This window comes from Rhinoderma darwinii, chromosome 2 (genome assembly GCF_050947455.1).
Source record: "Rhinoderma darwinii isolate aRhiDar2 chromosome 2, aRhiDar2.hap1, whole genome shotgun sequence".
NCBI classification, from domain to species: domain Eukaryota; kingdom Metazoa; phylum Chordata; class Amphibia; order Anura; family Rhinodermatidae; genus Rhinoderma; species Rhinoderma darwinii.
The window spans coordinates 249,501,116-249,527,686 of NC_134688.1; the positions used below are offsets into that span (position 1 = coordinate 249,501,116).

The 26,571-nt window shown below is 42.9% G+C and overlaps 1 protein-coding gene across 2 annotated transcripts in view; it reads right to left on the reverse strand.

Moving 5' to 3' along the window:
* Window positions 1-1,956: 1,956 nt before the first annotated feature.
* TRIT1 (tRNA isopentenyltransferase 1) overlaps window positions 1,957-26,571 on the reverse strand; it is a 41,691-nt gene continuing 17,076 nt past the window's right edge. For both annotated transcript variants that reach the window (XM_075853059.1, XM_075853058.1), the window contains exons 2-11: window positions 22,614-22,756; window positions 22,446-22,539; window positions 21,697-21,863; window positions 17,263-17,405; window positions 17,047-17,158; window positions 16,059-16,168; window positions 13,742-13,819; window positions 7,195-7,304; window positions 2,672-2,789; window positions 1,957-2,554 (exon numbers count right to left, since the gene is read on the reverse strand). In XM_075853059.1, the coding sequence (XP_075709174.1) occupies window positions 2,298-2,554; window positions 2,672-2,789; window positions 7,195-7,304; window positions 13,742-13,819; window positions 16,059-16,168; window positions 17,047-17,158; window positions 17,263-17,405; window positions 21,697-21,863; window positions 22,446-22,539; window positions 22,614-22,687 (1,263 nt within the window). In that variant the 5' untranslated portion in view covers window positions 22,688-22,756 and the 3' untranslated portion in view covers window positions 1,957-2,297. The remainder of the gene's footprint in view (window positions 2,555-2,671; window positions 2,790-7,194; window positions 7,305-13,741; window positions 13,820-16,058; window positions 16,169-17,046; window positions 17,159-17,262; window positions 17,406-21,696; window positions 21,864-22,445; window positions 22,540-22,613; window positions 22,757-26,571) is intronic.

Below are 26,571 nucleotides of genomic sequence, written 5' to 3' on the forward strand. Positions count from 1 at the left end.
AGTTTTTCATGTTCATGTCCATTTTGCATCAGTGTCTCCAAATGGATCTCCTTTGTCAAGGTTTTTTTTGTCCCAATCCCCTGAAAACACCACAGTGCCCATGTAGATAGTGCAACGGGGCCACCCCCATATAGTGCAACGGGGCCACCCCCATATAGTGCCACACCATTGCAGATAGCACCCCCACCCCCTTGTAGATCGCAGCACCACCCCCACTTGTAGATCACAGTACCACCCCCTCCTTGTAGATTGCAGCACCACCCCCTCCCTTCCCTTGTAGATTGCACCCCCACATGTAGATCGCACTCCCACCCACCCCACCACCCCATCGTGGGCGATACAGTGGCGCTATCTACAAGAGGGGGGAGATGGCGCGATCTACAAGAGGGGGGAGATGGCGCGATCTGCAAGGGGGGGGTGGTGGCGAGATCTGCATGGGGGGGTGGTGGCGAGATCTGCAAGGGGGGGGGTGGTGGCGAGATCTGCAAGGGGGGGGGTGGTGGCGAGATCTGCAAGGGGGGGGGTGGTGGCGAGATCTGCAAGGGGGGGGGTGGTGGCGAGATCTGCAAGGGGGGGGGGTGGTGGCGAGATCTGCAAGGGGGGGGGGTGGTGGCGAGATCTGCAAGGGGGGGGGTGGTGGCGAGATCTGCAAGGGGGGGGGGTGGTGGCGAGATCTGCAAGGGGGGGGGTGGTGGCGAGATCTGCAAGGGGGGGGGTGGTGGCGAGATCTGCAAGGGGGGGGGGTGGTGGCGAGATCTGCAAGGGGGGGTGGTGGCGAGATCTGCAAGGGGGGGTGGTGGCGAGATCTGCAAGGGGGGGTGGTGGCGAGATCTGCAAGGGGGGGTGGTGGCGAGATCTGCAAGGGGGGGTGGTGGCGAGATCTGCAAGGGGGGGTGGTGGCGAGATCTGCAAGGGGGGGTGGTGGCGAGATCTGCAAGGGGGGGTGGTGGCGAGATCTGCAAGGGGGGGTGGTGGCGAGATCTGCAAGGGGGGGTGGTGGCGAGATCTGCAAGGGGGGGTGGTGGCGAGATCTGCAAGGGGGGGTGGTGGCGAGATCTGCAAGGGGGGGTGGTGGCGAGATCTGCAAGGGGGGGTGGTGGCGAGATCTGCAAGGGGGGGTGGTGGCGAGATCTGCAAGGGGGGTGGTGGCGAGATCTGCAAGGGGGGGTGGTGGCGAGATCTGCAAGGGGGGGTGGTGGCGAGATCTGCAAGGGGGGGTGGTGGCGAGATCTGCAAGGGGGGGTGGTGGCGAGATCTGCAAGGGGGGGTGGTGGCGAGATCTGCAAGGGGGGGTGGTGGCGAGATCTGCAAGGGGGGGTGGTGGCGAGATCTGCAAGGGGGGGTGGTGGCGAGATCTGCAAGGGGGGGTGGTGGCGAGATCTGCAAGGGGGGGTGGTGGCGAGATCTGCAAGGGGGGGTAGTATCTACAGATCGGTGTGGCTATATACTAGGAGTCTGCTTCCCCACGGAACTGCGGTTCCGTACTGTATCATTTTGTTCACTACAGAACAGCAGTTTCGTAGGGAAGAAGAGACAGAACGGAGCGCAGCTTGTCAGATCAGGCAGTGACGAGGCGGCGGGGCACGGCGGAGCTCCCTCCTGCAGCACGGCACCACTAAAAATACAGATTTTAAAAAACCGAATCATCAGAGGCCTTGAGGGTGAATCAAATCAATTTGATTAATCGCCAAGCCCGAAGTTTGACTTTACAAAGTTTGATTTAGCTCAAGAACAAAACACATACGTTTTTAGAAGAACGGACACAAACGTATAAAAGCGTATACGACTTATACTACAAAAAAAAGTAAAACGTATGTTACAAATGCATTTGTTTTTGTAACTAAAAAAAAACAAAAAACTGATACGTCGTCGTATACCACAAACATGTGCACAAAACGACATGTGAACTTAGCCTTAACCGTTCAGTTTTCACCACACATACAGGTACTCCAAGAACAAATTTGCACCCGCATTTATTTACATTATAAATGTTTAATTTATCTGCTTATTGATGTACAGTAGTTTAACCTTTACATCCTAAGAGGGAATATCTCTCCTTAAAATAAATATAGAACTCTGTAAATAAAACGATCTGCTTTGTGTTGGAATATATAAAAGTGATATTTCTCCTCAATGAGTTTTCAAATCGAGTATATAAAAACATAACAGAGCAACTAAAAACAAAATTAGAGGCGACTATCCACTTCATCACTTTTGTACACATTAACATAATCCAGCCAAAATTCCCCAAACCTTAGTGGATTCTGATCAAAGGAAAAAAAACGACAAATGTCTGGTCACGAATCTTTAGCATCACTTGCAGTTGGATTCAGAGATACTGCGTCTTGAATATCAGACGTGTAGTTTGCATGATGGGTACACACTCTTTTTTCCTGCCCACTGTCTGGATGAGAATGAGAAGTCCCTTCCGCCCCCTGTAGACTTTCTGTATTAGAGCTAAAGCTCATCTTCCTCTTTTCTACATTTCTCATTTCTTCTTCCAGTTTCCTCCGTTTTCTCACATGATGACGATGTGATTTGGATTGTGTGTGCGCTAAAGATAAAAACCAGAAACATTTTCTAGCTCCTTTCAGTCCAAATTAAAAAAATTTTTTAAAAGTCTATTTTTTTAAAAAAAAACACATTTAGGGGTTCAGTATCTGCTACCCACCTGCCCACTCACGATCACCAATAATAATCCGATCGCACAAATCACAGTGTCGACTGGTTCGCTTGCTCTCAATATTGTCAGAAGCAATCTCCACGGGCTTGATGTCAGGAAGCTGATCCTAGTGGTAAGAGACAATGGGGTGAACTCAAAGAATGACTCCAGTACCTGCAAGATCTAGGTTTGCAGTTTAGTATAAGCAGTTCTGCACTCTCCTGTAACAAACTTTGTTTCCTAAGCATCTTCCTATTATGATCCAAAGAATCATTGCATCAGAAACGTTTAGCTTTAAAAGCTACTGCAAGAGACAGAGATGAGCACTCGGTCTCCAGGTTGTACTGGCAAAGGTATGTTCACACGCAAACTCAAAAACGTCTGAAAATACGGAGCCGTTTCCAAAGGAAAACAGCTCCTGATTTTCAAACGTTTTTTAAGCCACTTGCGATTTTCGCTGCGTTTTTTACGCCCGTTTTTGGAGCGGTTTTCAATGGAGTTAATGAAAAACGCCTCCAAAAACGTCCCAAGTGTCTTGCACTTCTTTTGACAAGCAGTCATTTTACGCGCCATATTTTGACAGCGACGCGTAAAATAAAGGCTCGTGGGAACAGAACATCGTAATTCCCATTGAAAGCAATGGGAAGATGTTTGTAGGCGTATTAGGGGCGTTTTTCCAGGCGTAAAACGTCCGAATTACGTCGGAAACCACTGCGTGTGAACATACCCTAAGGGCTTATTTAGACGAACATATAATAGGTCCGTGCAACGCGCGTGATTTTCACGCGCCTCGCACGGACCTATGTTAGTCTATGGGGCCGTGCAGACTGTCCTATATTTGTGCGTATTTGAAGTTAATGGGTGCGTGAAAATCACTTGTAGCACATGGAAGCACTTCCGTGTGACGCGCGTGATTCGCGCAACAGCAGTAAAAAGTATGAATGTAAAACAGAAAAAGCACCACGTGCTTTTCTGTTTACAAACATACAGAGTGTCATAATGATGGCGGCTGCGTGAAAAGCACACAGCCACGCATCATATGCAGCTGACACACGTAGCTGTTAAGTAACTTTTGCGCGCACAAAACGCACACACTCGTGTAAATCCGGCCTAACAGGAACATGCAAGCACGAGTGCAGGGTTGCCAATAGTCTGTAAATCCACGGACATTCCATAAAAATAGGGACTTTAGACTCCAGTATCTGTAATAAAATACGTTATACAATGTGTTTGAAACACCATTCTTAATTGTCCATACATGTAAAACCGACCACAGACATCCTGCCAATTACAATTGGTACTACCAAAAATCGAATGTCTATAGCGACTGGCCAATGAGTGGACATCAGGGCAGGTCTCTTCTAAACTCTGCAGATTATACTAGAAAGCAGGGCCAGTTTCCTGCACGGACATTGGCAAAAATAGAACAAATAAAATTTGAGGCTCACAACGTAGTCCTCTCTCCAAGCGCCTACAACAGCCTGTACTATCCCCAATGTCCCCTCCATGATATACTTATATATCATATGCATAGCACCCAGATTTAATATGGGTACGGTATGGACTACCAACAGCCACCTGTTCTTGTAACACTGATTTTGTGATGGAGTCTTCCTTTCTAGTCTGTCTTTTATAGTAGGCATTATCAGTTCAATATGTTAGTCAATAAAGTATGGTACTTTTAGACATGACAGTATTGGACTCTTTCTTGTGCTTTGAAGTTTAACTACATAGTTTGGTACTTTGGAGAAGGCCCCCATACGTCTTGGTGTTGCTCTCTATCTTGGCTTTATGCCTTTAGGTATTGCCTCCGCATATTACCTTGTATATGACCGCTATGCCTATTTTTGCTGCTTGTTTTGTGTATATTGCTTGCATAAAAGTTTCTCTATTTCATGTCTTTTTCATACAGGACTGAGAAAGTTGTAAATTATTTTTTGTCACTTACATTTTTAACGTAAAAAAATAAAATAAAATAAGCTGCTAAATCCTTTATTCTGAGGGGGCTAGGCAAGGGTGTAACCCCTTATGAATTTTCATGAGTAGCTATTTTGTTAAGATCCAAAGACATAATTTAGGACAGTTGCAGTGTTACACTGTTCATCCAGAACATTAAAACCACTGACAGGTGAAGAAAACAACATTGATTTTCCAATTGCAATGACACCTGTCAAGGGGTGGGATATATTAGGCAGCAAGTGAACAGTCAGTTCTTGACGTTGAGGTGTCGGAGGCTGGAAAAATGGGCAAGTGTAAGGATTTGAGCGACTCGGATAAGGGACAAATCATGATAGCTAGAGTTGGAGCATCTCCAAAAAGCAGGTCTTGTGGTGTTACCGGTATGTAGGGGTTAGTAACTACCAAAAGTGGTCCAAAGAAGGACAACTGGTGAACCGGGGCAAGGTAATGGGTGCCCAAGGCTCACTGATTCAAGAAAGGAGCAAAAGCTAGCGCGTCTGGTCCAATGCCACAAAAGAGCTAATGTAGCACAAATGGTCGAAAAAGTTAATGCTGACTGATAAAAAGGGGTCCGAACACACAGTGCATCGCAGCTTGCTGTGTTTGGGGCTGCGTAGCTGCAGACTAGTCAGAGTGCCTATGCTGACCCCTATACACCACGTAAAAGCGTCTGCAATGGGAATGTGAGCATCAGAAGTAGAGCATGGAGCAATGGAAGAAGATGACCTGATAAATCACTTTTACTTTTACATCATATGAACGGCTGGGTGCGTGCACATCGTGTACCTGGGGCAGAGACGGTACCTGGTGTCACTATGGGAAGACGGCAAGCTGGCGGAGGCAGTGTAATGCTCTGGGCAATGTTCTTCTGGGAAAACTTGGGTCCCAGCATTAATGTGGATGTTACTTTGACACGTACACCTACCTAAACAATGTTACAGACCATTTACACCCCTTATTGGCAACAGTATTCCCTAATGGCAGTGGCCTTTTTTTAGCAGGATAATACTACCTGACACACTGCAAAAATTGTTAAAGGACTGAGGAACCTAACAAATTTCAAGTTGTTTCCACCTCCAAATTTCCTAGATCTCAATCCTATCGATAATATCTATGGAGGCCTCACCCTGCAACTTACAAGACCTAAAGTATCTGCTTCTAATGTCTTGGTGCCAGATACCACAGTACAGCTTCAAAGTTCTTGTGGAATCTATGCCTCGATGGGTCAGAGCTGTATTGGCGGCACGAGGGGGAGCTACACAACATGACTGAATGGTGTATGTACTGTATCATGTGATTCTATAGGATTTCTCCAAAAGAAAGAAAAACAGCATTTTGGTGGCAGATGCTAATTAAAGAGGCTCTGTCACCACATTATAAGTGCCCTATCTCCTACATAATGTGATTGGCGCTGTAATGTAGATCACAGCAGTGATTTTTATTTAGAAAAACTATCAATTTTGACAGAGTTATGACCTATTTTAGATTTATGTTAAATGACTTTCTTAATAGACAACTGGGCGTGTTTTTACTTTTTGACCGCAAGTCCCACATTTACGTTACCGAAGTGTCTTGACAGCGAATAGACACTGCCTCCAGCCAGGATGCGATGTCTATTCACAATCCCGACACTTCAGTAACATTTGTGTGGGACTTACAGCACAGCAAGCGTGATCTCGCTGTAACCTGTCAATTACAGCGTGATCTCGCGAGATCACGCTTGCTGTGCTGTAAGTCCCACACAAACGTTACCGAAGTGTCGGGATTGTGAATAGACATCGCGTCCTGGCTGGAGGCAATGTCTATTAACACTCAAGGCACTTCAGTAACGTTAATGTGTGAGTAAGTGACAGCACATAGTGAATAATGCAGGATCACTATGTGCTGATTAGATGAATTGAGAAGTGTATGACGCTGATTGGTCAGCGTCATACACTTCAAGACGCTCACTTAGTATAAAAGTAAAAACACACCAAGTTGTCTATTAAGAAAGTCATTAGCATAAACCTAAAATAGGTCAAAATTGATAGTTTTTCTAAATAAAATAAACACTCTTATCTACAGCGCCGATCATATCATGTAGGAGATAGGCCACTTATAATGTGGTGACAGAGTCTCCTTAACTGTGGAATGGGGTTTAACGGTTCATAATTGGCTTTGGTCTTTATAGGATGTGACAAGGATAGGGGGGGGGGGGGTACAGGCGAAAGACTGATGTAGCCATATACAGACTGTGCAAATGATACATTTGTGTGTGACAACAATAGGTCTAAAGTGATCATTGGCATTTAGAAGGACTGGCCACGTTCCTAAAAATGTATCTTATTGGCCCTACAATAATAGCAATACTTATTGTACCTGCGGTTTACATTAGATTGTAAAGTAGCATCTAAACAGTACAGGTATGAAGGCGCAGTGGTTGTCACGTGATATAGTTACATGACCGATTCATCCATAGCGCTTGCTTATAGAAGCCCATATTAATTCTTATTTCCGCGCCAATAAGATTAATTTATAGGAAAGAGGCCAACCCCTTTTATTCTCTGAATGTGGGGTCGTTTAACAGTACAAACCTTTAAAAAGCTGCTGACAATCTGTATAGCAGGTGACAGAACATGTTTGTCCCAAGCAGTGATATCAGTCACATCCAGTCTATACACACGGGGTACATTTGGCCCTGGACCTACAAAACAAGTTAAGCTCATTATTTCAAACGGTTAGTTGCAAAAAATATAAAATAGTCAGTCCACATTTGATATAATAGACTGAAAATGTATAAAAATAAATAAAACTATGTAACGATTAAATCTGATCCTGCAGTCATGTATTACGCCACTGTCTGTAGGTTTGTTTGTACTCTGTAACCATGTAGAGAAATGGGCCCATTTATTTTGGTTGGTTAGGAAGTGCTGACTAAGACATTCACACGAAGGGTGAAGAAGGCCATGTGACGGCAGTCTTTTTTTTTTTTAACGACCGTCACATGGCTGTATAAAATTTTAAAAAAAATAAAATAATAAATGATGTATTTCTATGGGGCTATTCACATGCCCTTTTTTGTACGGACTGTGAAAGAAATAGGACGTCCTATTTTTGCCCGTTTTCACATATCCCTCAATAGACTTAACAGGTTCCCGACCGCTGGCCGTATTTATACGGCCAGCGGTCAGGGTCTCTGAAGTCCGCCGTATAGACTATTTACGGCGGCACTTCAGAGACTGTGCACACGCGATCGTGTGCACACAACTCTATGCCCTGGCTGTTGCTAACAGCCGTGGGCACTGGGCAGAATGTCAGGGGTCAATCTTTTGGCCCCTGAACATGTGATCGCTGTGACAACCAATCACAGCGATCACATGCATTTCTGCATAGAAAACAGTGTGCACGCGATCGCGTGCACACAGCCCTGTGCCCACGCTGTTACCAACAGCTCTGGGCACTGGGCAGAGTATCAGGGACCAATCTGATGGTCCCTGAACATGTGGTCGCTGTGAAAACCTATCACAGCGACCACATTTGTTTTATTTTGACTTTTCTGGCAGTAAATCTCCTGCCTCTTTTCTTCTCCTCAAACATTGTTTCAGTTTGAGGAGAAGAAGAGACTCGGGAGAATTGCTGCCAGAAGAATACAGTGAAAAAAAATACAGTTACACTATAAAACATTCTCTGTATAGATAGATAGAAATCTATCTATCCATCTATCTTTTTTTCTATCTATCTTTCTTTCTTTTATTCTATTAGAATAGGCAGGTAGGGAGTATATAATTATATTTATATCCACATATATATAATATATATAGTAATAGCGGTTTATTTTTTTGTTAGCGGTAGTGTATATATATATATATATATATATATATATATATATAGCAGTTAGTTTGTGTGTTTTATAAAAAAAAAAATAAAAAAAATTTTATTTAGTTAGTGTTAGTTACGTTATGGCGAGGAAGTTGTTTAGCGCCGAGGAGGCATACGCCATGCTGTGGTCTGAGTCGGAGACCGCATCAGAGATGGCGTCCGAGATGGAACCTGTTTTAAGTAGTGACGATGACAGCGTCACTTCAGGTTCATCTTCAGGGGACGTTGTCCCTGATGCAGTTGAAACTGCAGAACTTGAAAGCGCAGGGCCTAGTAGCGCTGTAGCACGGGACAGCCTGGTCCCTCCAGTCCAGGCTCTTGTATGGGCTCCTGCCCCATCTTTGGGGCCTAGAATCCACGGATTTACTGCCACTCCTGGCATAACCGTGGACAATACAAATTTTGTCCAAATGGATTACTTCCATTTATTTATAACGGACAACCTCCTAAATATCATTGTCCACGAAACAAATTTATATGCTGCTCAGTATATAAGGCAGAACCCTTCATCCACCCATGCCAGACATTGGACGCCCACCAATTTGCAGGAATTAAAAAAAAATTTGGGGCTCACCGTAAATATGGGTATTGTCAAAAAGCCCTCCATTAGGTCTTACTGGTCAACAAGACCCGCCCAAGCCACCCCAGTATATTCTGCAGTAATGCCCAGGTCTCGTTATGAGACAATAATGAGGTTCCTCCACTTCAATGACAACGCACAGGCCCCCCCCAAGTACCGATGCAAACCGGGATCGGTTGTTCAAAATAAGACCGCTAATAAATTCCCTGAATAATTTATTTCTGCAACTCTACACCCCTGAGCAGAATGCAAGTGTGGACGAATCCCTCCTCAACTTTCATGGCAGACTTAGCTTTCGCCAATATCTACCTTCCAAAAGGGCAAGATATGGCGTTAAGCTCTACAAATTGTGTGAAAGCGGGTCAGGATATACCACCGCCTTCAGGATTTATGAAGGGCGGGACCGCACAATAAATGTTCCTGGATGCCCCCCTGATCTTTCCACCAGCAGTAAGATCGTGTGGGAGATAATGCAGCCTCTGCTTCACAAGGGGTACCACCTGTACTGTGATAATTTTTATTCCAGTGTGCCCCTGTTTAGGCATTTGCATGCTGCAAGGACTGGGGCATGTGGTACCATGCGCAAAAACCGAATTGGTTTTCCACAGCAATTAGTGGGGAAGCGCATGGTAAAGGGGGACTCCTGTGCTAATGCATCTGAGGAATTGCTGGCGGTCAAGTTCAGGGATCGCAAAGATGTATATGTGCTAAGCACGATTCATACCGCAGGAACAGTGGCAGTGAGGGAAAGAGGGGCAACATCGGACAAGCACAAACCAGTGAGCGTGTCCGAATATAACAAGTACATGGGGGGGGGGGTGGATTTAAGCGACCAGGTTTTACAGCCCTATTTAGTAAAACGCAAAACTAAAACCTGGTACAAAAAAGTGGCCATTTATCTTTTACAGGTGGGAATCCACAATTCATTTGTGCTCTACGAAAAAAACAGAGGCAGAGACACATACCTGGATTTCCAGGAGAAAATTATTGAAGGCCTCATTTTTGATGTTCAGGACACCCGAGAATGCCCCCAGTCTGAGGATGTCATGCGACTGACTGAAAGACACTTCATCAGTCGGATTCCCCCAACACCAACCAGAAGCAACCCCCAGAAAAGGTGCCGCGTCTGCAGAAAAGACGGGCACCGCAAAGATTCCCGATATTTCTGTCCCTCATGTCCCTCGCAACCAGGCCTGTGCATTGAGCCATGTTTTAAAAAATACCACACTGTTCTGAATAGATTTTAGTTAATATTTGCCCTACATTACATTTTTATTTTTCCCCTGATTTTACTCCAAGGGTGAGGGAGGGAATGGGTGGGGGGTGGATGTCATGTTTGATGTTTTCTAAAGTTCATCTGCTGGAGAGCTCCATTTGCATAAACCTGCAATTTCTTATTTTAGAAAACCCAAAAAAATTAATTCCCATTATACCCCTAGATGAATATTTTGGGATTTCTGCTTCAAGAGCAGATATTTTGGAAGTGTTATAGAAAGTCTGTTGAGTTTTGTAAAACCAGCTTTGAAAAAAAGCGATATGTGAAATAAGCTTCTTCTATCGTCCGCCCTCCTACTTCTCTATGTGATAATAAGGAACACATATTTGGTATCCCCGTGCTCAGGAGAAGTGGCAGAATGTGAACGGAGATTAATTTTGACCGTGGTCTATACCGTGTGTGAAAAATGCTGGTATAAACTGACGCATTTGCTAAAAAATTGCTAATTTCATTTTGTTCCATCTTATTCAAGAAACTTTCAGAAGAAAACTGGACTGTCTAAAAATATGATAAACCCCTTGAAGAAAACCTTGTGGGGTCTACTTGTGTGAATGAAGTCATTTATGGGGTGTTTCTAATGTTTCAGCAGCATTAGTCCCCCAGAAAACAGTATGCTGCTATAAAATCAAATGCAGAATTCCTGGACCAAAAAGCCTCCTTTTATGCCAAGCCCTGGCACATGCCCGCACAGTGAATAAGGCACACATATTTGGTATCCCCATGCACAGGAGAAGTGGAAGAATGTGAAAGGAGATTAATTTTGTCCGTGGTCCATACCGTGTGTGAAAAATGCTAGCATAAACTGACGCAATTGCTAAATTCTTGCATTTTTTTCCAATTTTGCCCACTTTAGAGAAAAAAATAAAAATGATATATACTGACAAATGCCACTAAAACAAAGCCCTATCTGTCCTTTAAAAAGAGTGTAAAATTCAAAGATGAACTTTATTCACCTGCAGAGTTATAGTCATCTAAAGAAGCGCATAGCAAAATTGTGAAATTTGCTCTGGTCATTTAGCTGTAAAACAGCCTAGTCCTTAACCGGTTAAAGAGGCTCTGTCAGCCGGATTATAAAATCCCTATCTCCTATTGAATGTGATGGGCGCTGCAAAGTAGATAACAGCAAAGTTTTTTTTAAAAACGATCATTTTTGCCCAAGTTATGAGCAATTTTATATTTATGCAAATGAGCTTTTAAATGGACAACTGGGCGTGTTTTCTCGTATTTCCAACTGGGCGTGTATTGTGTTTTTACCAACTGGGTGTTGTGAATAGAAGTGTATGACGCTGACAAATCATCGTCATGCACTTCTCATCGTTCCCACCCAGCTTCTGGCAGTGCACAGAAACACAGCGTGACGTCACCCACAGGTCCGTCAACCTTGTCGTCGGGAGTTGTAGTATTACAACTGATGGAGTAGCGAAGGTTGCTTTCCCCTGATCTAGGATATATTATAAATGCTTTATAGAGTATATGTCCGACTAATAGGGAGTCTATGGTTTTGAATGACATCTTGAAGCATACGGGGGTACGGGGGGGGGGTGTTGAAATGAAGTGAGCTACACTACATATGGTAATGAGCATGAGGCGGCAGTCTACCCCGATTCTATTAAAAAAAGATCATGCGAGTCGATTGAGGACTAAACACAGCGCCGCTCCTGTCCATGTCAGGTGATCATCTCAGTGTGACTAAGCTGCAATACCAGACACCACCCATGCACAGGAGAGGCGCTGTTTCTGAATGAAAGCAGTCATGTTTTTGGAAACCTCAAAACCCCCTTAACATATGCTGCCACCATCCCGCCCCATTCTGAAATTAAGGATTTCACTTACAGGGGGCATTGACGTCCTGATTTAAAGCGCTCCCTACTACTCGGAGTGGCTTCAATAAGAGAATACAGGTACAACAAATATGGCTGCCATCTCAGCTCCCACGGGGCTCTCCACAACTCTGAATGGCCACTCGACATTTAAAAATTGCCATGTATAGCATCACTATATAACTAAGTAGATTTGCTCTTCAGGACCCTAGAAAAGCTGGGTGACCGCTGTAATGTGGGTCATGTTGGGTATTTTTCATTTTCCCCTTATAGGACTTGGCCTCACAGACTCAGACAATCCACGGGGCTGAGATCTGATGATGGATTTACAAAATATGAAACCACATCTGAGGTAAATGGATTTTCCGTATAAAGTAACAGTAAATGCGCCTTTGAATTTTACAAATGAGAAGTGCATGACGATGATTTGTCAGCGTCATACACTTCTATTCACATTGCCCAGTTGGTAAAAACACAATACACGCCCAGCTGGTAAAATGAGAAAACACGCCCAGTTGTCCATTGAAAAGCTCATTTGCATAAATATTTAATTGCTCATAACTTGGGCAAAAATTATCTTTTTAAAAAAAACAAAAAAAACGTTGCTGTTATGCAGCGCCCATCACATTCATTAGGAGATAGGGATTTGAGAATCTGGTGACAGAGCCTCTTTATGTCTATGTGGGATCTGTGAAATATGGTCCCGCACGGATGCAAATCAACCGTGAGAATCGACAGTTTTTCACGGCTGATTTGACACACGTTCATGTGAATAAAGCGTAACTTTTTTTTTTTTTGCATAGGAGCTGTAAACACAAAAAAAAAAATTAAATCAACTTTGCAAATAGTCTTGTTGAGAAATATTTTGTATTTTTGATGCATTTGAGCAATGGACATCTATTTCCATTGAAAACAATTCCACTAGGGGCAAAACCTAAATTACAAACTGTTGAGTTTTCCAGATAGCATAGCCAAAGTAGCTTGTAGAGACGCTCTCTAATACACGCTATTATGCGTATAAAGAAGTCTGAGTGTAGAAATATAGAATAGTCTTTGCTCACAGCTAAGCAGCATAATTAACATAATCCAATGAGAACCTTTTCCATGTAGACCAACATAACATAGCATGTGCAGTAAATGGTGTATTCGGTTATGAATACGGCATGTCCAGGACCTGCCATCCATCTGCTCTTCTTTAAATATGAAACTTTGCATGAGCACCTGTTCCAGGCCCTCCTTTGTGCCATAATATGCGAAGAGCAGCTGCTGACATTGGCTAGAATCCAAGAGTGGAAGGGATGGGGAAAAGAGATGGAACAGGCTATGGATTTGTCCACAAAAACACAAATGGCATGAAGGGAAAAGAAAAACCAACACACTTCTTTAAAAAAAAAACAAAAAAAAAACAAAAAAACTGCAAAGCCTAAATATTAGGATGTGAGAATTTGTTTATGCAAAGTTATTTGGTGAAATATTTTACTAATACCCCGTGCCTCTGACATCCAGTATGTGGAACTTTTCAAAGAAATCCTGATTTCCTAGTGGTGGACATATAGAGCGAAGCAGTTACATCCTAAAGTACGTACGTTTCAAGAATCTGTTCTGCACCCATTTATTTTGCTTTTTGGCATATTTTTGACTTCTTTGCTTAAGAGCCTCGATACCTGTAAAATAAATGGACTATAGATGATTCTATAAACCAATATTTCAACATACTGTATATTCATTGCCAAACCGTTGCTTAAAAGGGTCTTGTATAATAATCAATTTTATAAAATCTACTTTGTGTTGAAGTTCTTCAATATTTGATATATATATATATTCAATATATTGTTTACAGCGAGAGTCTAAAAACCTGTCGTGACAACGGACAGGCGCATAACTCATTCCAGTTTGTAACAACTTTCACTTTCCATTCTTAGACAGCAAGCAGAGATAATAAAAGTTGTGAGTAATTAACCCCTTCCCGCCGCAGCCCTTTTTTTTTCAGATTTTCATTTTAGTTTTTTCCTCCCCACCTTCCAAAAGCCATAACGTCTTTATTTTTCCATCTATATAGTCCGATGAGGACTTGATTTTTGCGGGACGAGTTGTAGTTTTTCGTAGCACCATTTATTTTGCCGTGTAATGTACTAGAAAACAGGAAAAAAAATATTTGTGGGGTAGAAAAAGAAAAAAACAGCGATTCCTAGATGGTTTTTTGCGAACCTCTTTTTACGGAATTCACTGTGCAATTAAAACAACATGATCACTTTTTATTTCATTTTTTGTGGGAGATGAGGTGACCAAAAAAATAGACATTCTGGTGTTTACAATTTTTTTTTTTACGGCGTTCACCGTGCGGGTTATATAATGATATGTTGTAATAGTTCAGACTTTTACGGACGTGGCGATACCAATTATGTTTATTTATTTTTTTACTATGCTCTAGGGGGAAAATGGGAAAAGGGCGGTTTTTTGAACTTTTAATTTTTTTATTTTATTTTTTTACACAAAAAAATAAAAAACAACTTTATTTAACTCATTTTTACGTTTTTTATTAGTCCCCCTAGGGGACTTCAACCAGCGATTGTTAGATCGCTTGTACGATATAAACAATAAATAAGTTGTATTTACATGAAACCAGAAAGTATATGAGAAGATCGATATAAATGCACAGACCTAACAGAAAGTGCTCTTTGGTGTACATGGAAAATGTAAAAAAAATGATTTCATTAAGGCTATGTTCACACAGAGTTTTTTGCAGGCGGAATTTCTGCCTCAAAATTCCTCTCCCTGCACCCCGATTTTGGCGGCGTTTTTCACCCGCGGCCATTGAGCACCACGGGCATAAAACGGCACGAAATACGCTTTCTCTGCCTCCCATTGAAGTCAATGGGAGGTCAGAGGCGTAAACGCCCGAAGATAGGACATGCCCTCCCAATGAAATCAATGGGAGGCATTGTCGGGCCGTTTTTTGAAGAGTTTTGTGGCGCGGCTTCCGCGTCCAAAAACTGTGTGAACAAAGCCTAAAGGGGTTTTCCGACAGTTTTTTTAATTTAATAAACATTTATATCGGTTACTTCTGTTCAACCTATGTTCCCCACCTGTTTTTATGGCTCAATTTCTTCATTCTACTCTTCCTGAGGTTATTTTCCAGTTTGTTTACATCGCATTTTGCAGTTTCCTGTTGTGAATAAAGACTACAAATCCCATGGATCAAAGCGCCGATGTTTCCCTCCCTAGTAGTGTCTCCCCGTGTTCAGCGACGCAGCATACAACGGCGCTGAACACAGGGAGAGCATGCCAGTGTCTCCCCGCTCTGCCACTGTGTCGCTCTGCCCCTTTGTCTACCTGTTCTGCCCGTGAGTCTCTCCCTGTGTTCAGCACCGCAGCATACAACGGCGCTGAACACAGGGAGAGCATGCCAGAGTGTCTCCCCGCTCTGCCACTGTGTCGCTCTGCCTCAGAGTCTCTCCGTCTTCAGCGCCGCAGCATACAACGGCGCTGAACACAGGGTGCCGGGTGTTGCTGAACCCTGGAATAGGGCATGCGTGTTGGACACTGAGTGTATCAACCACACATGCTCTGAATAGGAGTATAGAGAACATGGTACAACCCATTAACACAGTGTACAGTTACGTCATTTATGGCGTGACCGTACACTGACTGCCGGAAAACGGAAGTTAGAGCTCATAGACGGGGCTGAGGCGGAAGTTAGGATTTCGGGTTAGCGAGGCATCACGTGATAGAAGATGAGATACGCCGCTAGGAACATCTTTTCATACGCAAGTACATTGCAAAAAGATGAGGTTTGACATGTTTCGTTTAACAGGATTGGATTAATTGGTTCCGGAAAACCCCTTTAATAAATATATAACTTCTATGTCGTTTTTTGCAAAAAAGCGGATTCAACGTAGTCACCTTTCTGTAGCAGCACGTCTGCCTGATCCGGCGTAATATCCTTTGTCACCAAGTATTCATGGAATTCCTTGAAGCCAATTGATTGGAAAATGCCATGCTGGTAGTCCTGGCTAGGAAGAAGAAATCAGGTAGGACATTGCTGTAGATAACCAATAAGCATCTTTACCTAACCAAAGAACTTGGAATCATTCACATGCCCTACATCATGCGAACTTTCCCTTTTGGTAACATCATGAATACCTCTAAGGCTGGGTTCACACGACCTATTTTCAGGCGTAAATGAGGCGTATTATGCCTCGTTTTACGTCTGAAAATACAGTTCCAATCATTTGATTGGGTTTGTCGTCAAACGACGACGCGTAAAATGAATGCAGGACACTTCTTTGAAACATAATTTGAGCCGTTCTTCATTGAATTCAATGAAGAGCATCTCAAGATTACGGGCGTCAAAGACGCCTCGCATAATACGAGGAGGAGCTTTTACGTCTGAAACGACGCAGCTGTTTTCTCCTGAACAGTCTGTCTTTTCAGACGTAAAAGACAGTTCTCGTGTGCACATACCCTTAGGGTATGTGCACACGTAGTGACCAAAAACGTCAAGGGAAAACAGCCCCTGATTTTCAGACGTTTTTTGAGCAACTCGCGTTTTTCGCGCCGTTTTTTACGTCCGTTTTTGGAGCTGTTTTCATTGGAGTCTATGAGAAAACAGCTCCAAAAACGTCCAAAGAAGTGTCCTGCACTTCTTTTGACGAGGCTGTATTTTTACGCGTCGTCGTTTGACAGCTGTCAAACGACGACGCGTAAATGACAGGTCGTCTGCACAGTACGTCGGCAAACCTATTCAAATGAATGGGCAGATGTTTGCCAACGTATTGCAGCCCTATTTTCAGACGTAAAACGAGGCATAATACGCCTCGTTTACGTCTGAAAATAGGTCGTGTGAACCCAGCCTTACCAAAAACACTGTATCTTCTGGCACAACACCTACCTTGATCGTGCAATGATCTTCTCATTGTAGCGTTCATGGAAGTCTTGGAGCTCCTTTATCAGTCCTACCTCCAACATTTCATCCACCCTGGCATTCAGTCTGGCATTAAGAACTAAAATAAAAAAAATTGTGTAATGAAAAAACAAACATTTATTCACACCTCTATAAACTGAAATACATCTCAATGTTCGGCATCATTTATTTATTGGTCCTTACCTTCCTGGTCTGAATGCAACCATAGGATGCAGTGATGCGGATATCTTAAGGCCCCTCCTAAGGGACCACCTCCATCTTCTTCTTGCTGTTGTCTTAGATGTTCTGTATGGGACATACCCGACTCTTCATATACCTGCAGGCTCCTGTGTGACAGACACTGTTTATAGGACACTGCAAAATTCTGCCTCCAAAGTGACAAAGGTCCCACTTAGTATGAAATTAAACAAACTGCAGATACATCTTCTAGAAGCCTTAGGGAAGGGAGAAGTATAAGCTACCAAGATTTCCTAAATGGGTTACAGCAAGTCCGATCTCGCTGAGAAATATGTCACTAGACTGGCTCAGCAACTATTCACCTGCTGTTAATACAAAGATCTACATTATATAAAGGAAACTGCCAAGTTATGTGTTCTTCCATTTAGAATGGCAGTTCATCCTCACAGGCTTTACTGCACATACTCAAACTTAGGCCCTGTTCACACCGTTTTTTGCAGGCAAAAAATTCGGCCTGTAAATCAGCTCCGATTTTCTTAAAGTGGTTTTGCACCATAGGCGTTTTTTTTCCCCGCAAATGTTTTACCTCTTTCTTCAGCAGGCAAAGGAAAAAACGCGTCAAAAAACGCAGCGGCCGCTTGCGCCATTTTTTTCCGTCTCCCATTGATTTCAATGGAGCATGTCACTTCTTTTTCCCACGAGCATTTTGCTCGTGGGAAAAAAACCGCCTCCACCTCCCATTGAAATCAATGGGAGGCAATTTAGGTCGTTTTTTTGCTGTGGTTTCCGCGGCAAAAAATGCTGCAAGAAACTCTGTGTGAACAGGGACTTAGACTGAAAGCCGCTAGAGTAAGTTGCAAAAAAAATTAACCCCTTAAAGACCAGGCCAATTTGAGTTTTTCCATTTTCTTTTTTTCCTGCCCGCCCTCCAAAAGACATAGCTTTTTTTTATTTCTTCATCTACATTTTTGCGGAACAAGTTGTAGTATTTCATTGCACCATTTATTGTCCTGCATAATGTACTGGGAAGCGGACAAAAAAATTTGTGGGGTGAAGTGGGGAAAAAAAAAAACAGTGATTACGCCATTTTTTTGGGGGGGGGGGGCTTTGTTTTTAGGACGTCCATCAGGCGGTAAAAACTACATATTCACCATATTATATAGGTCGATACGATTACGGCGGTACCAAATTTATATGTTTTGTTTTATGTTTTACCACTTTTAAAAAAATAAAACTATTTGCTAAAGAAAGAAAAATGTTTATTATCGCCATATTCGGAGAGCCATAACTTTTTCATTTTTCCATCAATTTAGTGGTGTGAGGGCTTAACTTTTGCGGGGTGAGCTGTAGTTTTCACCAATACCATTTTGGGGTGCATGCAACTTTATCCCTTTTTATTAAATTTTTTGGGAGAGCGGAGGTGACCAAGAAACAGCAATTTGCAAGATTTATATATTTATTTATGCTGTTCATCGAGCAGGTAAAAAAACGCTATATTGTGATAGTTTGGACTTTAACGGACGCAGCGATACAAGTTATGTTAAAAAAAAAAAAAAAAAAAAGTTAACATTGCTTTAGGGGAAAAAATGGGAAACGGGGGGGGGGGGGGGGGGGGGGGGGTTTTGAACCAGCGATCGTTGGATCGCCTGCATGATATACTGCTATACTAATGTATTGCAGTATATCGTGATCTTGACAGACTCAATGATGGCAGACCAGGGGGCCTTCATTAGGTCCCCAGGCTGCCATGACAACCATTGTCACCGGACGATTCAGTCGTGGGTGGGCGCGCGATGGGGTATTTAAGGGGACGCCTCCTTGATTCTAAAAATGTAAATGCCATGGTCGTGATTGGCCGCGGCATTTAAGGTGTTAAACAGGCGGAATCAAAGTGATCTTTGATTTCGCCCATTGCAGTGAGGTGTCGGCTGTATAACACAGCCGTCACCCGCTGAGTATAGAGCGAGCTCAGACCATGAGCCCGCTCCATACTTCTTCTTAACGGCTGACATGTACGTGATATGTCGTTAAGGGGTTAAGAGACATCTTTTGGCTACCTGTGCGCCACAAAGTGAAATCTAAACCAACTTTGAGCTAAGCCCCACCTACTTTTAAAAAAAAATTAGAGTGGTAGAATATAGCAAAAAAAAAAAAAAAAGTTTCAAATTATGAAAATATGGCGTAATCCTTTGTGGCATTTTAACGACATAATACTGGCAGAAAGCTGTTCTTAATCCTTTGGAGACGCAGCTAATTTTTTGATATTTCCCTCCCCGCCTTCCAAAAGCCGTAAATCACATTTTTCTGTCAAAGCCGTATGAGGGCTTGTTTTTTGTGGGACAAGTTGTAGTATTTATGGCACCATTAAATGGCCAGATGAAGTACTGGCAAACTAAAAAAAAAAAAAAAAAAAAAAATGTTTGTGGGTGAAATGGCCAAAAAAACCTGCGATTTTGCCATTGTCTGAGTTATGTTTTTACGGCATTCACTGTGCAGCAAAAAAGACATGTCAACATTCTACAGGTCAACGATTACGTCAATACCAAATTGATATATTTTTTTGTGTTAAGACTTTCAAAGTAATTTTTTTTTTCATTTAATAAAAAAAAATTGTTGTGTATTCATACTCTGATAGCACACAAGAAAATGGAGACCACACTTTGCGAACACGAATGCCACCTAAGCCACTAAATATAAATAAATAAGCATTACGGCTACTTACAAATAGTAAATGCAACTATATTGTGTGCTGTATATTTGCAGTCACAGGCGTTCTTGCACCTGCATACACGTTTTGTTTCATTTTGTTGGAATGTGGTGTTCACATTTTTGTGTTTATGTGATCCATATATGTGGGGTTAGTGACTGCCTCCATTGTTGATCTGACACTCCTCCCATTCTGCCCCGGGGTGATTTTAATTAGTTTAATGCTGGTTCCCACCATCCCCAGATATATGTAGGCTTAGGGTATGTGCACACACAAACTCAAAAACGTCTGAAAATACGGAGCTGTTTTCAAGGGAGAACAGTTCCTGATTTTGAGACTTTTCTTAAGCCACTCACGTTTTTCGCGGCGTTTTTTACGGCCGTCCTCGGAGCGGTTTTTCAATAGAGTCAATTAAAAACGGCTCAAAAACGTCCCAAGAAGTGACATGCACTTCTTTTTCGCGGCCGTTTTGAAAAACGGGCACGTGAAAAAAACGGGCAGATGTTTGGAGGCGTTCTGCTTCTGATTTTTCGGTTGTTTACGGACCGAAAATAAGCCGTGTGAACATACCCTCAGTCCCAGTTCTGGGTGTTTGTGCAGCGTAGGTTTCCACGTCATAGAGGTCGCCTTGTCGTGGCAGGTGGGCTCACACAATTTGATCAAAAGGTGGGCTAAGAACCTCCCTATTGTAAGTAAATGTAACAGTAATGCATATTTATTTATATTTAGTGGCTTAGGTGGCATTGGTGTTCGCAGTGTGCGGTCGCCATTTTCTTGTGTGCTGTATACATTTTGAGTCACAGGCGTTCTTGCACCTGCATACACGTTTTGTTACATATTCTGATAGCCATAACCTTTTTATTTTTCCATTGATTCAGTGGCTTATTTTTTGCAGGATGAGCTGTAGTTTTAATAAAATTTTTTGGGGAGCTAAAATTACCAAACACACAGCAATTCTGGCAACTTCTTTATTTTTTTTTACAGTTGCCAGGTGATTTTTTTTTTTTAATTTATATTTTAGTTTTTGTACATTAATGTAATGCAGTATATTGTGATTTTCACAGGCTCTTATTAATAGGAGCACATAGATGGCAGACCTGGGGTCCTTCATTAGGACCCCAGGCTGCTATGACAACCATCGGCACCCCGCAATCACGTCTTGGAGGGCCGCCCCCTCTTTCTAATAGCTTAGATTCCGTGGTCGCCATTAACCGCGGCATCTAAGAGGATATACAAGCGGAATCCCTCTCGTTACAGTAAAGTGTCGGCTGTTACATACAGCAGGCACCCACTCCATACTTCCCCCATGGCGGCTGCCATATACATGGAATGTCGCCAAGGGGTTACATTCACCTAAATGTTTACATTTTAAAATGTCCTTTTTTTATTGGCAGTTTCTATCCAAATACAATAAAATTCCTTAAATATGTCATCCAACAGTCTAGAAATTTAGACAAATTCTGAACCGTTAGATGATTTGCAATCCCACAAGTCCAAAAACAGAGAACTGGGCAAAAATAAAATTACAAGACTCCCCTGAGTAGAAGTAAAAGAAGCGGATATTATCTATATACGATCATTACAGGTAACTTCTATATGCTTTTCTGTCTGATAATCCAACATTTGATAATCTGGCATTGGCCAAATTCAGTTAACGCACAACCTGTGTTACTGAAATGTGAGATTTTCTGCAATAAAGCCAAATTTAAAAACAGAATAAATACGTTGCCCACCTTGCCACTTTACGTTTATCATGTGGGTGCAATTTTGCTGCCATCTCCGGGTCCACATTTTTCAAGCGTGCATGAAGTTCAGAACTGTCTAATTTTTCCAATTCAGTTTTCCGGTCGGTTATGACTAGATCTATGTGGACACCTGTCTTTTCTCTAGGTGGAGATCCCTGTAATTTATAAAACATTAAGGCCTCATGCACACGACCGTAGTGTTTTTCTGGTCCGCAAATTCCAGGACCGTGTTCCGTGAAATGTCATCCGCAGTTCATCCGTATGTCCTCCGCAGTTCATCCGTATGTAATCCGCAAAATGCGGATGAAAAATAAAAAGCCTAGGTAAAACATGATGACGACAGAACTCATTCCCGGTCGTCGCCTAGCAACACTTCCGCAAATCCGCAAAACTGCGGATGACACACGGCGGTGTATCCGCAATTTCCACGGGCCCATTGACTTCTATTGGCATGTCCGCACCGCATTTGCGGCCCATAATAGGACATGTCCGTAGTTTCTGCGGCACGGATGTGCGGACATGCGGAGAGCCGTGAAAACACGGATAGTGTGTATGGGCCCATAGAAATGAATGGGTCCGCAATTTACCCGTGGATTTGCGGTTGAATTGCGGACGCAAAAACACGGTCGTGTGCATGAGGCCTTAGTTCACGGACCAGCAATCTAAAACAAAACATAAATCAATCAATAAGTGACAAAATTTTCAGCAAAGCAGGAAAGTGGGTATAGCATACATACCGTGTTAACTAAGACTTTCCATAGGAGTGACTCAATGTAATAATTTGTCCCTCCAACCACAATTGGAATTTTCTCTCTTGAAAATATATCTTCAATGTGCATGATTAAGGAGCATAAACTATTACCAGTAATATTGTAACAATCAGGCTCACAGCAAGAAGAAAGGATATCAGAGCCACGGCTTTATTCCTGAAGTCAACTACTGTAAAATTTGTGACTAGTGGATCCACGCAGCTGATCATGTGATGCTTACAGAGTTGTTGTTCCTCCGCTGTCACTTTATTAGTTATAATATCCAAACCCTGGTATACCTAAAAAAGAACACACAACATAAACACCTTAACTCGATCATTTTTCCAAACATGCTTGGGTCCGATATATCATAGTAGTAATTAACCTATACCAACAACCGTTCCCAAAAACCTGACCACTCAGCTGCTAGGCTCTGTTCATATAACATTACAGCCCTATGTTGGGAGGTATACGTCAGGAGGAGCTGCTGGTGTATATCTCTAACAGAAGGCTGCAACGTATGCCACTTGAAAACCAAAGTGGCATACGTCGCTAATGAGATCTCACAGTAAGAAAACGTATACCGCACAGTTTATATTTTTTCCTGTATCCATCTGCATGGAATAGCGTGGTCTACTATGTTGTTCTTTATAAAAAAAATAAAAAAATGTAAAAGTATGCCGACGCACACCGGCCCGGTGTATGGCAAAAGGACACTCCTTTTGAATTTGCCCAGTGAATCTGGCCCTATGGATAGATTCGACGTATACGCCGTGTGCTTTCCTGGTGCAGACGCTGAACGTGGAACTGTAATGCGATGTAAAAATTGCCTAACAGAGATACAAAACTTGGCTTGTAAAAACACTCTAAATCAGAAGTATGTTTTTATTTGCTTCACACGGATTGACAGATTCCACATAAACCAAGTATGCCATAATTGTCTGATAAATGCAGGTCCGAGACCTGGGACCCGCACCTACATCGAGAACGGGACTGCCAACTCTGGGCGGAGAGGGAGCTGCGCACATGGACTAAAGGAAGAGCATTTTTTTTAAATAATTAACTTTACTTTGTTTCTTAGGTGGCTTCACATTGCAATTCCTTGATCGCTGATATAATGCTTTCGTATACCAAAGTATTATTGCCGGTCAGTGACAAAATGACAATCTATTAGGCTGTGTCGTGCCTCTGGCTACCATAGCAGCTTATCGGCACCTTGGTGATAGAGGGAGCCCCCTCCCTCTGTCTGGCCATCTAGATCCTGTGGTTGCTATTGACCGTGGCATCTAAGGGGTTAAAAGTGAACTCCAATCTGGGCCATTGCAGTATATTACAGCCAACACACACTGCATATGATGTGGGTACAGCTCCTGTTGCCCCCACCAGCCAATGGACATCTATTTGCGGGAAGGCGTTAAATTTTGAGTTCTGGCATTTGTTTCCCTTTAGGGTGAGTTAGTTGCAGAGAATCCACAGCATAATACAGTAGCAGCAGAGTGGATGAGAATTGTACAAATCTCATCCACATGCTGCGTAAACGCTGAGCGGAAAAACACTCTGAAATTGAACTGCGGTGCGGTTTTTGCAGCATATCAATTGTATTTGTGGAATCGCTGCTAATTTGTTGAGGGTTTTCCCCATTGGAAGGCAGAAAACAATGGAAAAAACCGCAACTAATGAAAAAATATATTATACTTACCTAGAATTCTGTGCTTCTTCATCCAGGCCGACCTCCTGAGATGACGTTTCATCCCGTGGGACCGCTGCAACTTGTGATTGGCTGCAGCAGTCCCATGGGATGAAACGTCAGTCCAGGAGGTTGGCCTGTAGGATGACAGGGGGACGCGTAGCAGTATCAAACTTTTTTTTTTTTTTTTAAAGTGCAGTTTTCTACAGCAGAAATTTTGGCCGAAAAACTGCACCACAATTTGGTGCCTTTTTTCACCCCGAATTCCCTGCTGCACCCAGTGCGGGTACGTGGTGTGGTTTTTATGCAGCGTATCCGCCCTGTCTGAACATAGCCTTATTATAATTGCGAGCGAATTTTCAAAGACATGATCAGAAATTGTGCATCATGACCATGCCATTATGTTATTATTTAGCTGGACTACATGGTAACTTTAACCCCTTCCGACATCCGCCGTATATACGGCACTGTCGGGCAGGGCTTCCCACAAAGCGCTATACCATTATGTCGCGGTGAGCTTAGGAGCCCGCACCATCACCGCCGGGTGCCAGCTGTATGTTACAGCTGGCACCCTGATGTAACGGCCAGGACCAGAGCTAGCCTCTGATCCATCCAATTAACCCCTCAGGTGCCGCGTTCAATAGAGATCGCAGCATGCGAGAGGTTATTAGCCACCGGCACCCCAGAAACGTGATCGCTGGGTTGCCAGTGGCTGCAATGGCAACCGGAGGCCTAATACTGGCCTCCCGGTGTGCCAGCAACGGAAACCTCCTATGCCCAGAGGCGGGGCCTAAAAGGCTACCGGTACCATCGGCAAGATGGCACCGGCTCAGCTTCCGGCTCAGAAGTTGAGTCGGCGTCATTAGAAGTGGGTGTCCGCTGCTAGCTCCAATTCCTGCCATTAACCTCTTAAATGCAGCTATCGCTGAATCTTAGTGGTTTGCAGCAAATCGGCAGCCCTGCCATGAGATGGAAAGGCTGCTGACTGCTACTATGGCAACTGGAGGCATAACAATGGCCTCCTGTCTGCCATTACGGAAGCTGATTAGGCTGCATGCAAGGAAGAGCCAAAGGTGAAAGTGTAGTCAATCCAGAAAACCATCCTAAAATGGGCACAGCGCCCGTTGTAGGGGGGTGATCCCTCAGTTTGAAATCTGTATTTCACGCACAAATACAGCTGGAAACATGGGCTCTGGAAAACCATGTCTGAGCAATGCAGGCTTTGTGAAAATATACATTTTCTCTCCATGCTTGCTTAGTCGGCGGACTCTTCCTGGTGTGATATCAGATCTGTGTTGTAACCAATCAGATGTCACTTCCTGTCCTCTCACAGTATAACTAACGGGCTGAGGTAAAGAGACTGCCATATGAAGTACTGCTCCCACATAATTCACACTCGGGGAGAGATTCTGCTGCAGCTTCTCCTCCTCTAGCATTTACTAGACACATTTCTTGGTGGCTGATGCGGTTTCAGACCATTACCAGAAATCTTACCGTCAGAGAAAAGGGAAATACAGGCTACTGGAATGTGCGAAAATTGACACAATATCCTAATAAGATATATTACAAAACTGCAAATATTCACATCTACTACTGATTTATGAAAAAAAAAATTGTAACGTCTCTTTATATACTAATATATATGAACGTGTGTGTTAATAAGCTCGATTCTTTTTTAGACTCAAAACAAAGTTTAAAAGGAGGTGTCCAGGATTAGAAAAACATGGCTGCTTTCATCCAAAATTAGTGCCACAGCTGTCCATGGTTTGTGTCTGTTAATGCATCTATGCTCCATTACAGTGAATGAGGCTGATTTGCAATATCACACACAACCTGTGGACAGGTGTGGCGCTGTTTTGGGAAGAAAGCTTCCATGTTTTTATAATCCTGGACAACCCCTTTAAACTCTCAGGTATAGAAAATGTAAAAACATGCAAAGCCCCCAGTAAATAAATGATCGTATAATACCGGATTACTTAGAAAAGTGGTGGAATTGCAGTTAATCGGGCTCCAGAGGTTCTAAAATTATGAGCCAATAACAATTTGGGGATGGTGTCACAAACTGTGAGGTCGAGGTCTTAAAAAAAAATCTACAAACGTTTAGATGTTACACAGAAAATGTCTCATTACAGTAAATCAGTAAATAAGATTATCTTTTGGGTTACTCATTAACTAGATTTTGGTGTACATGATAATTTTGAGGTCATTGAAATATCCCTATTTGCCGTAAAATGACAGCAATTATCAACAGAAAATGTTTAAATAACGCAAATACATTTCCACTAAAGAATATTGGTCTAGTCTAAATCGTTTCAAATTGCTTTATTTCTAGCCTGTGTCAAATGTCTCACAACTTGGTAAATTCTTGTGATCTGAGAAAATGTATCCACGCGTTACAGCCGGTTCCTCTTTCGATATGAAAGATTT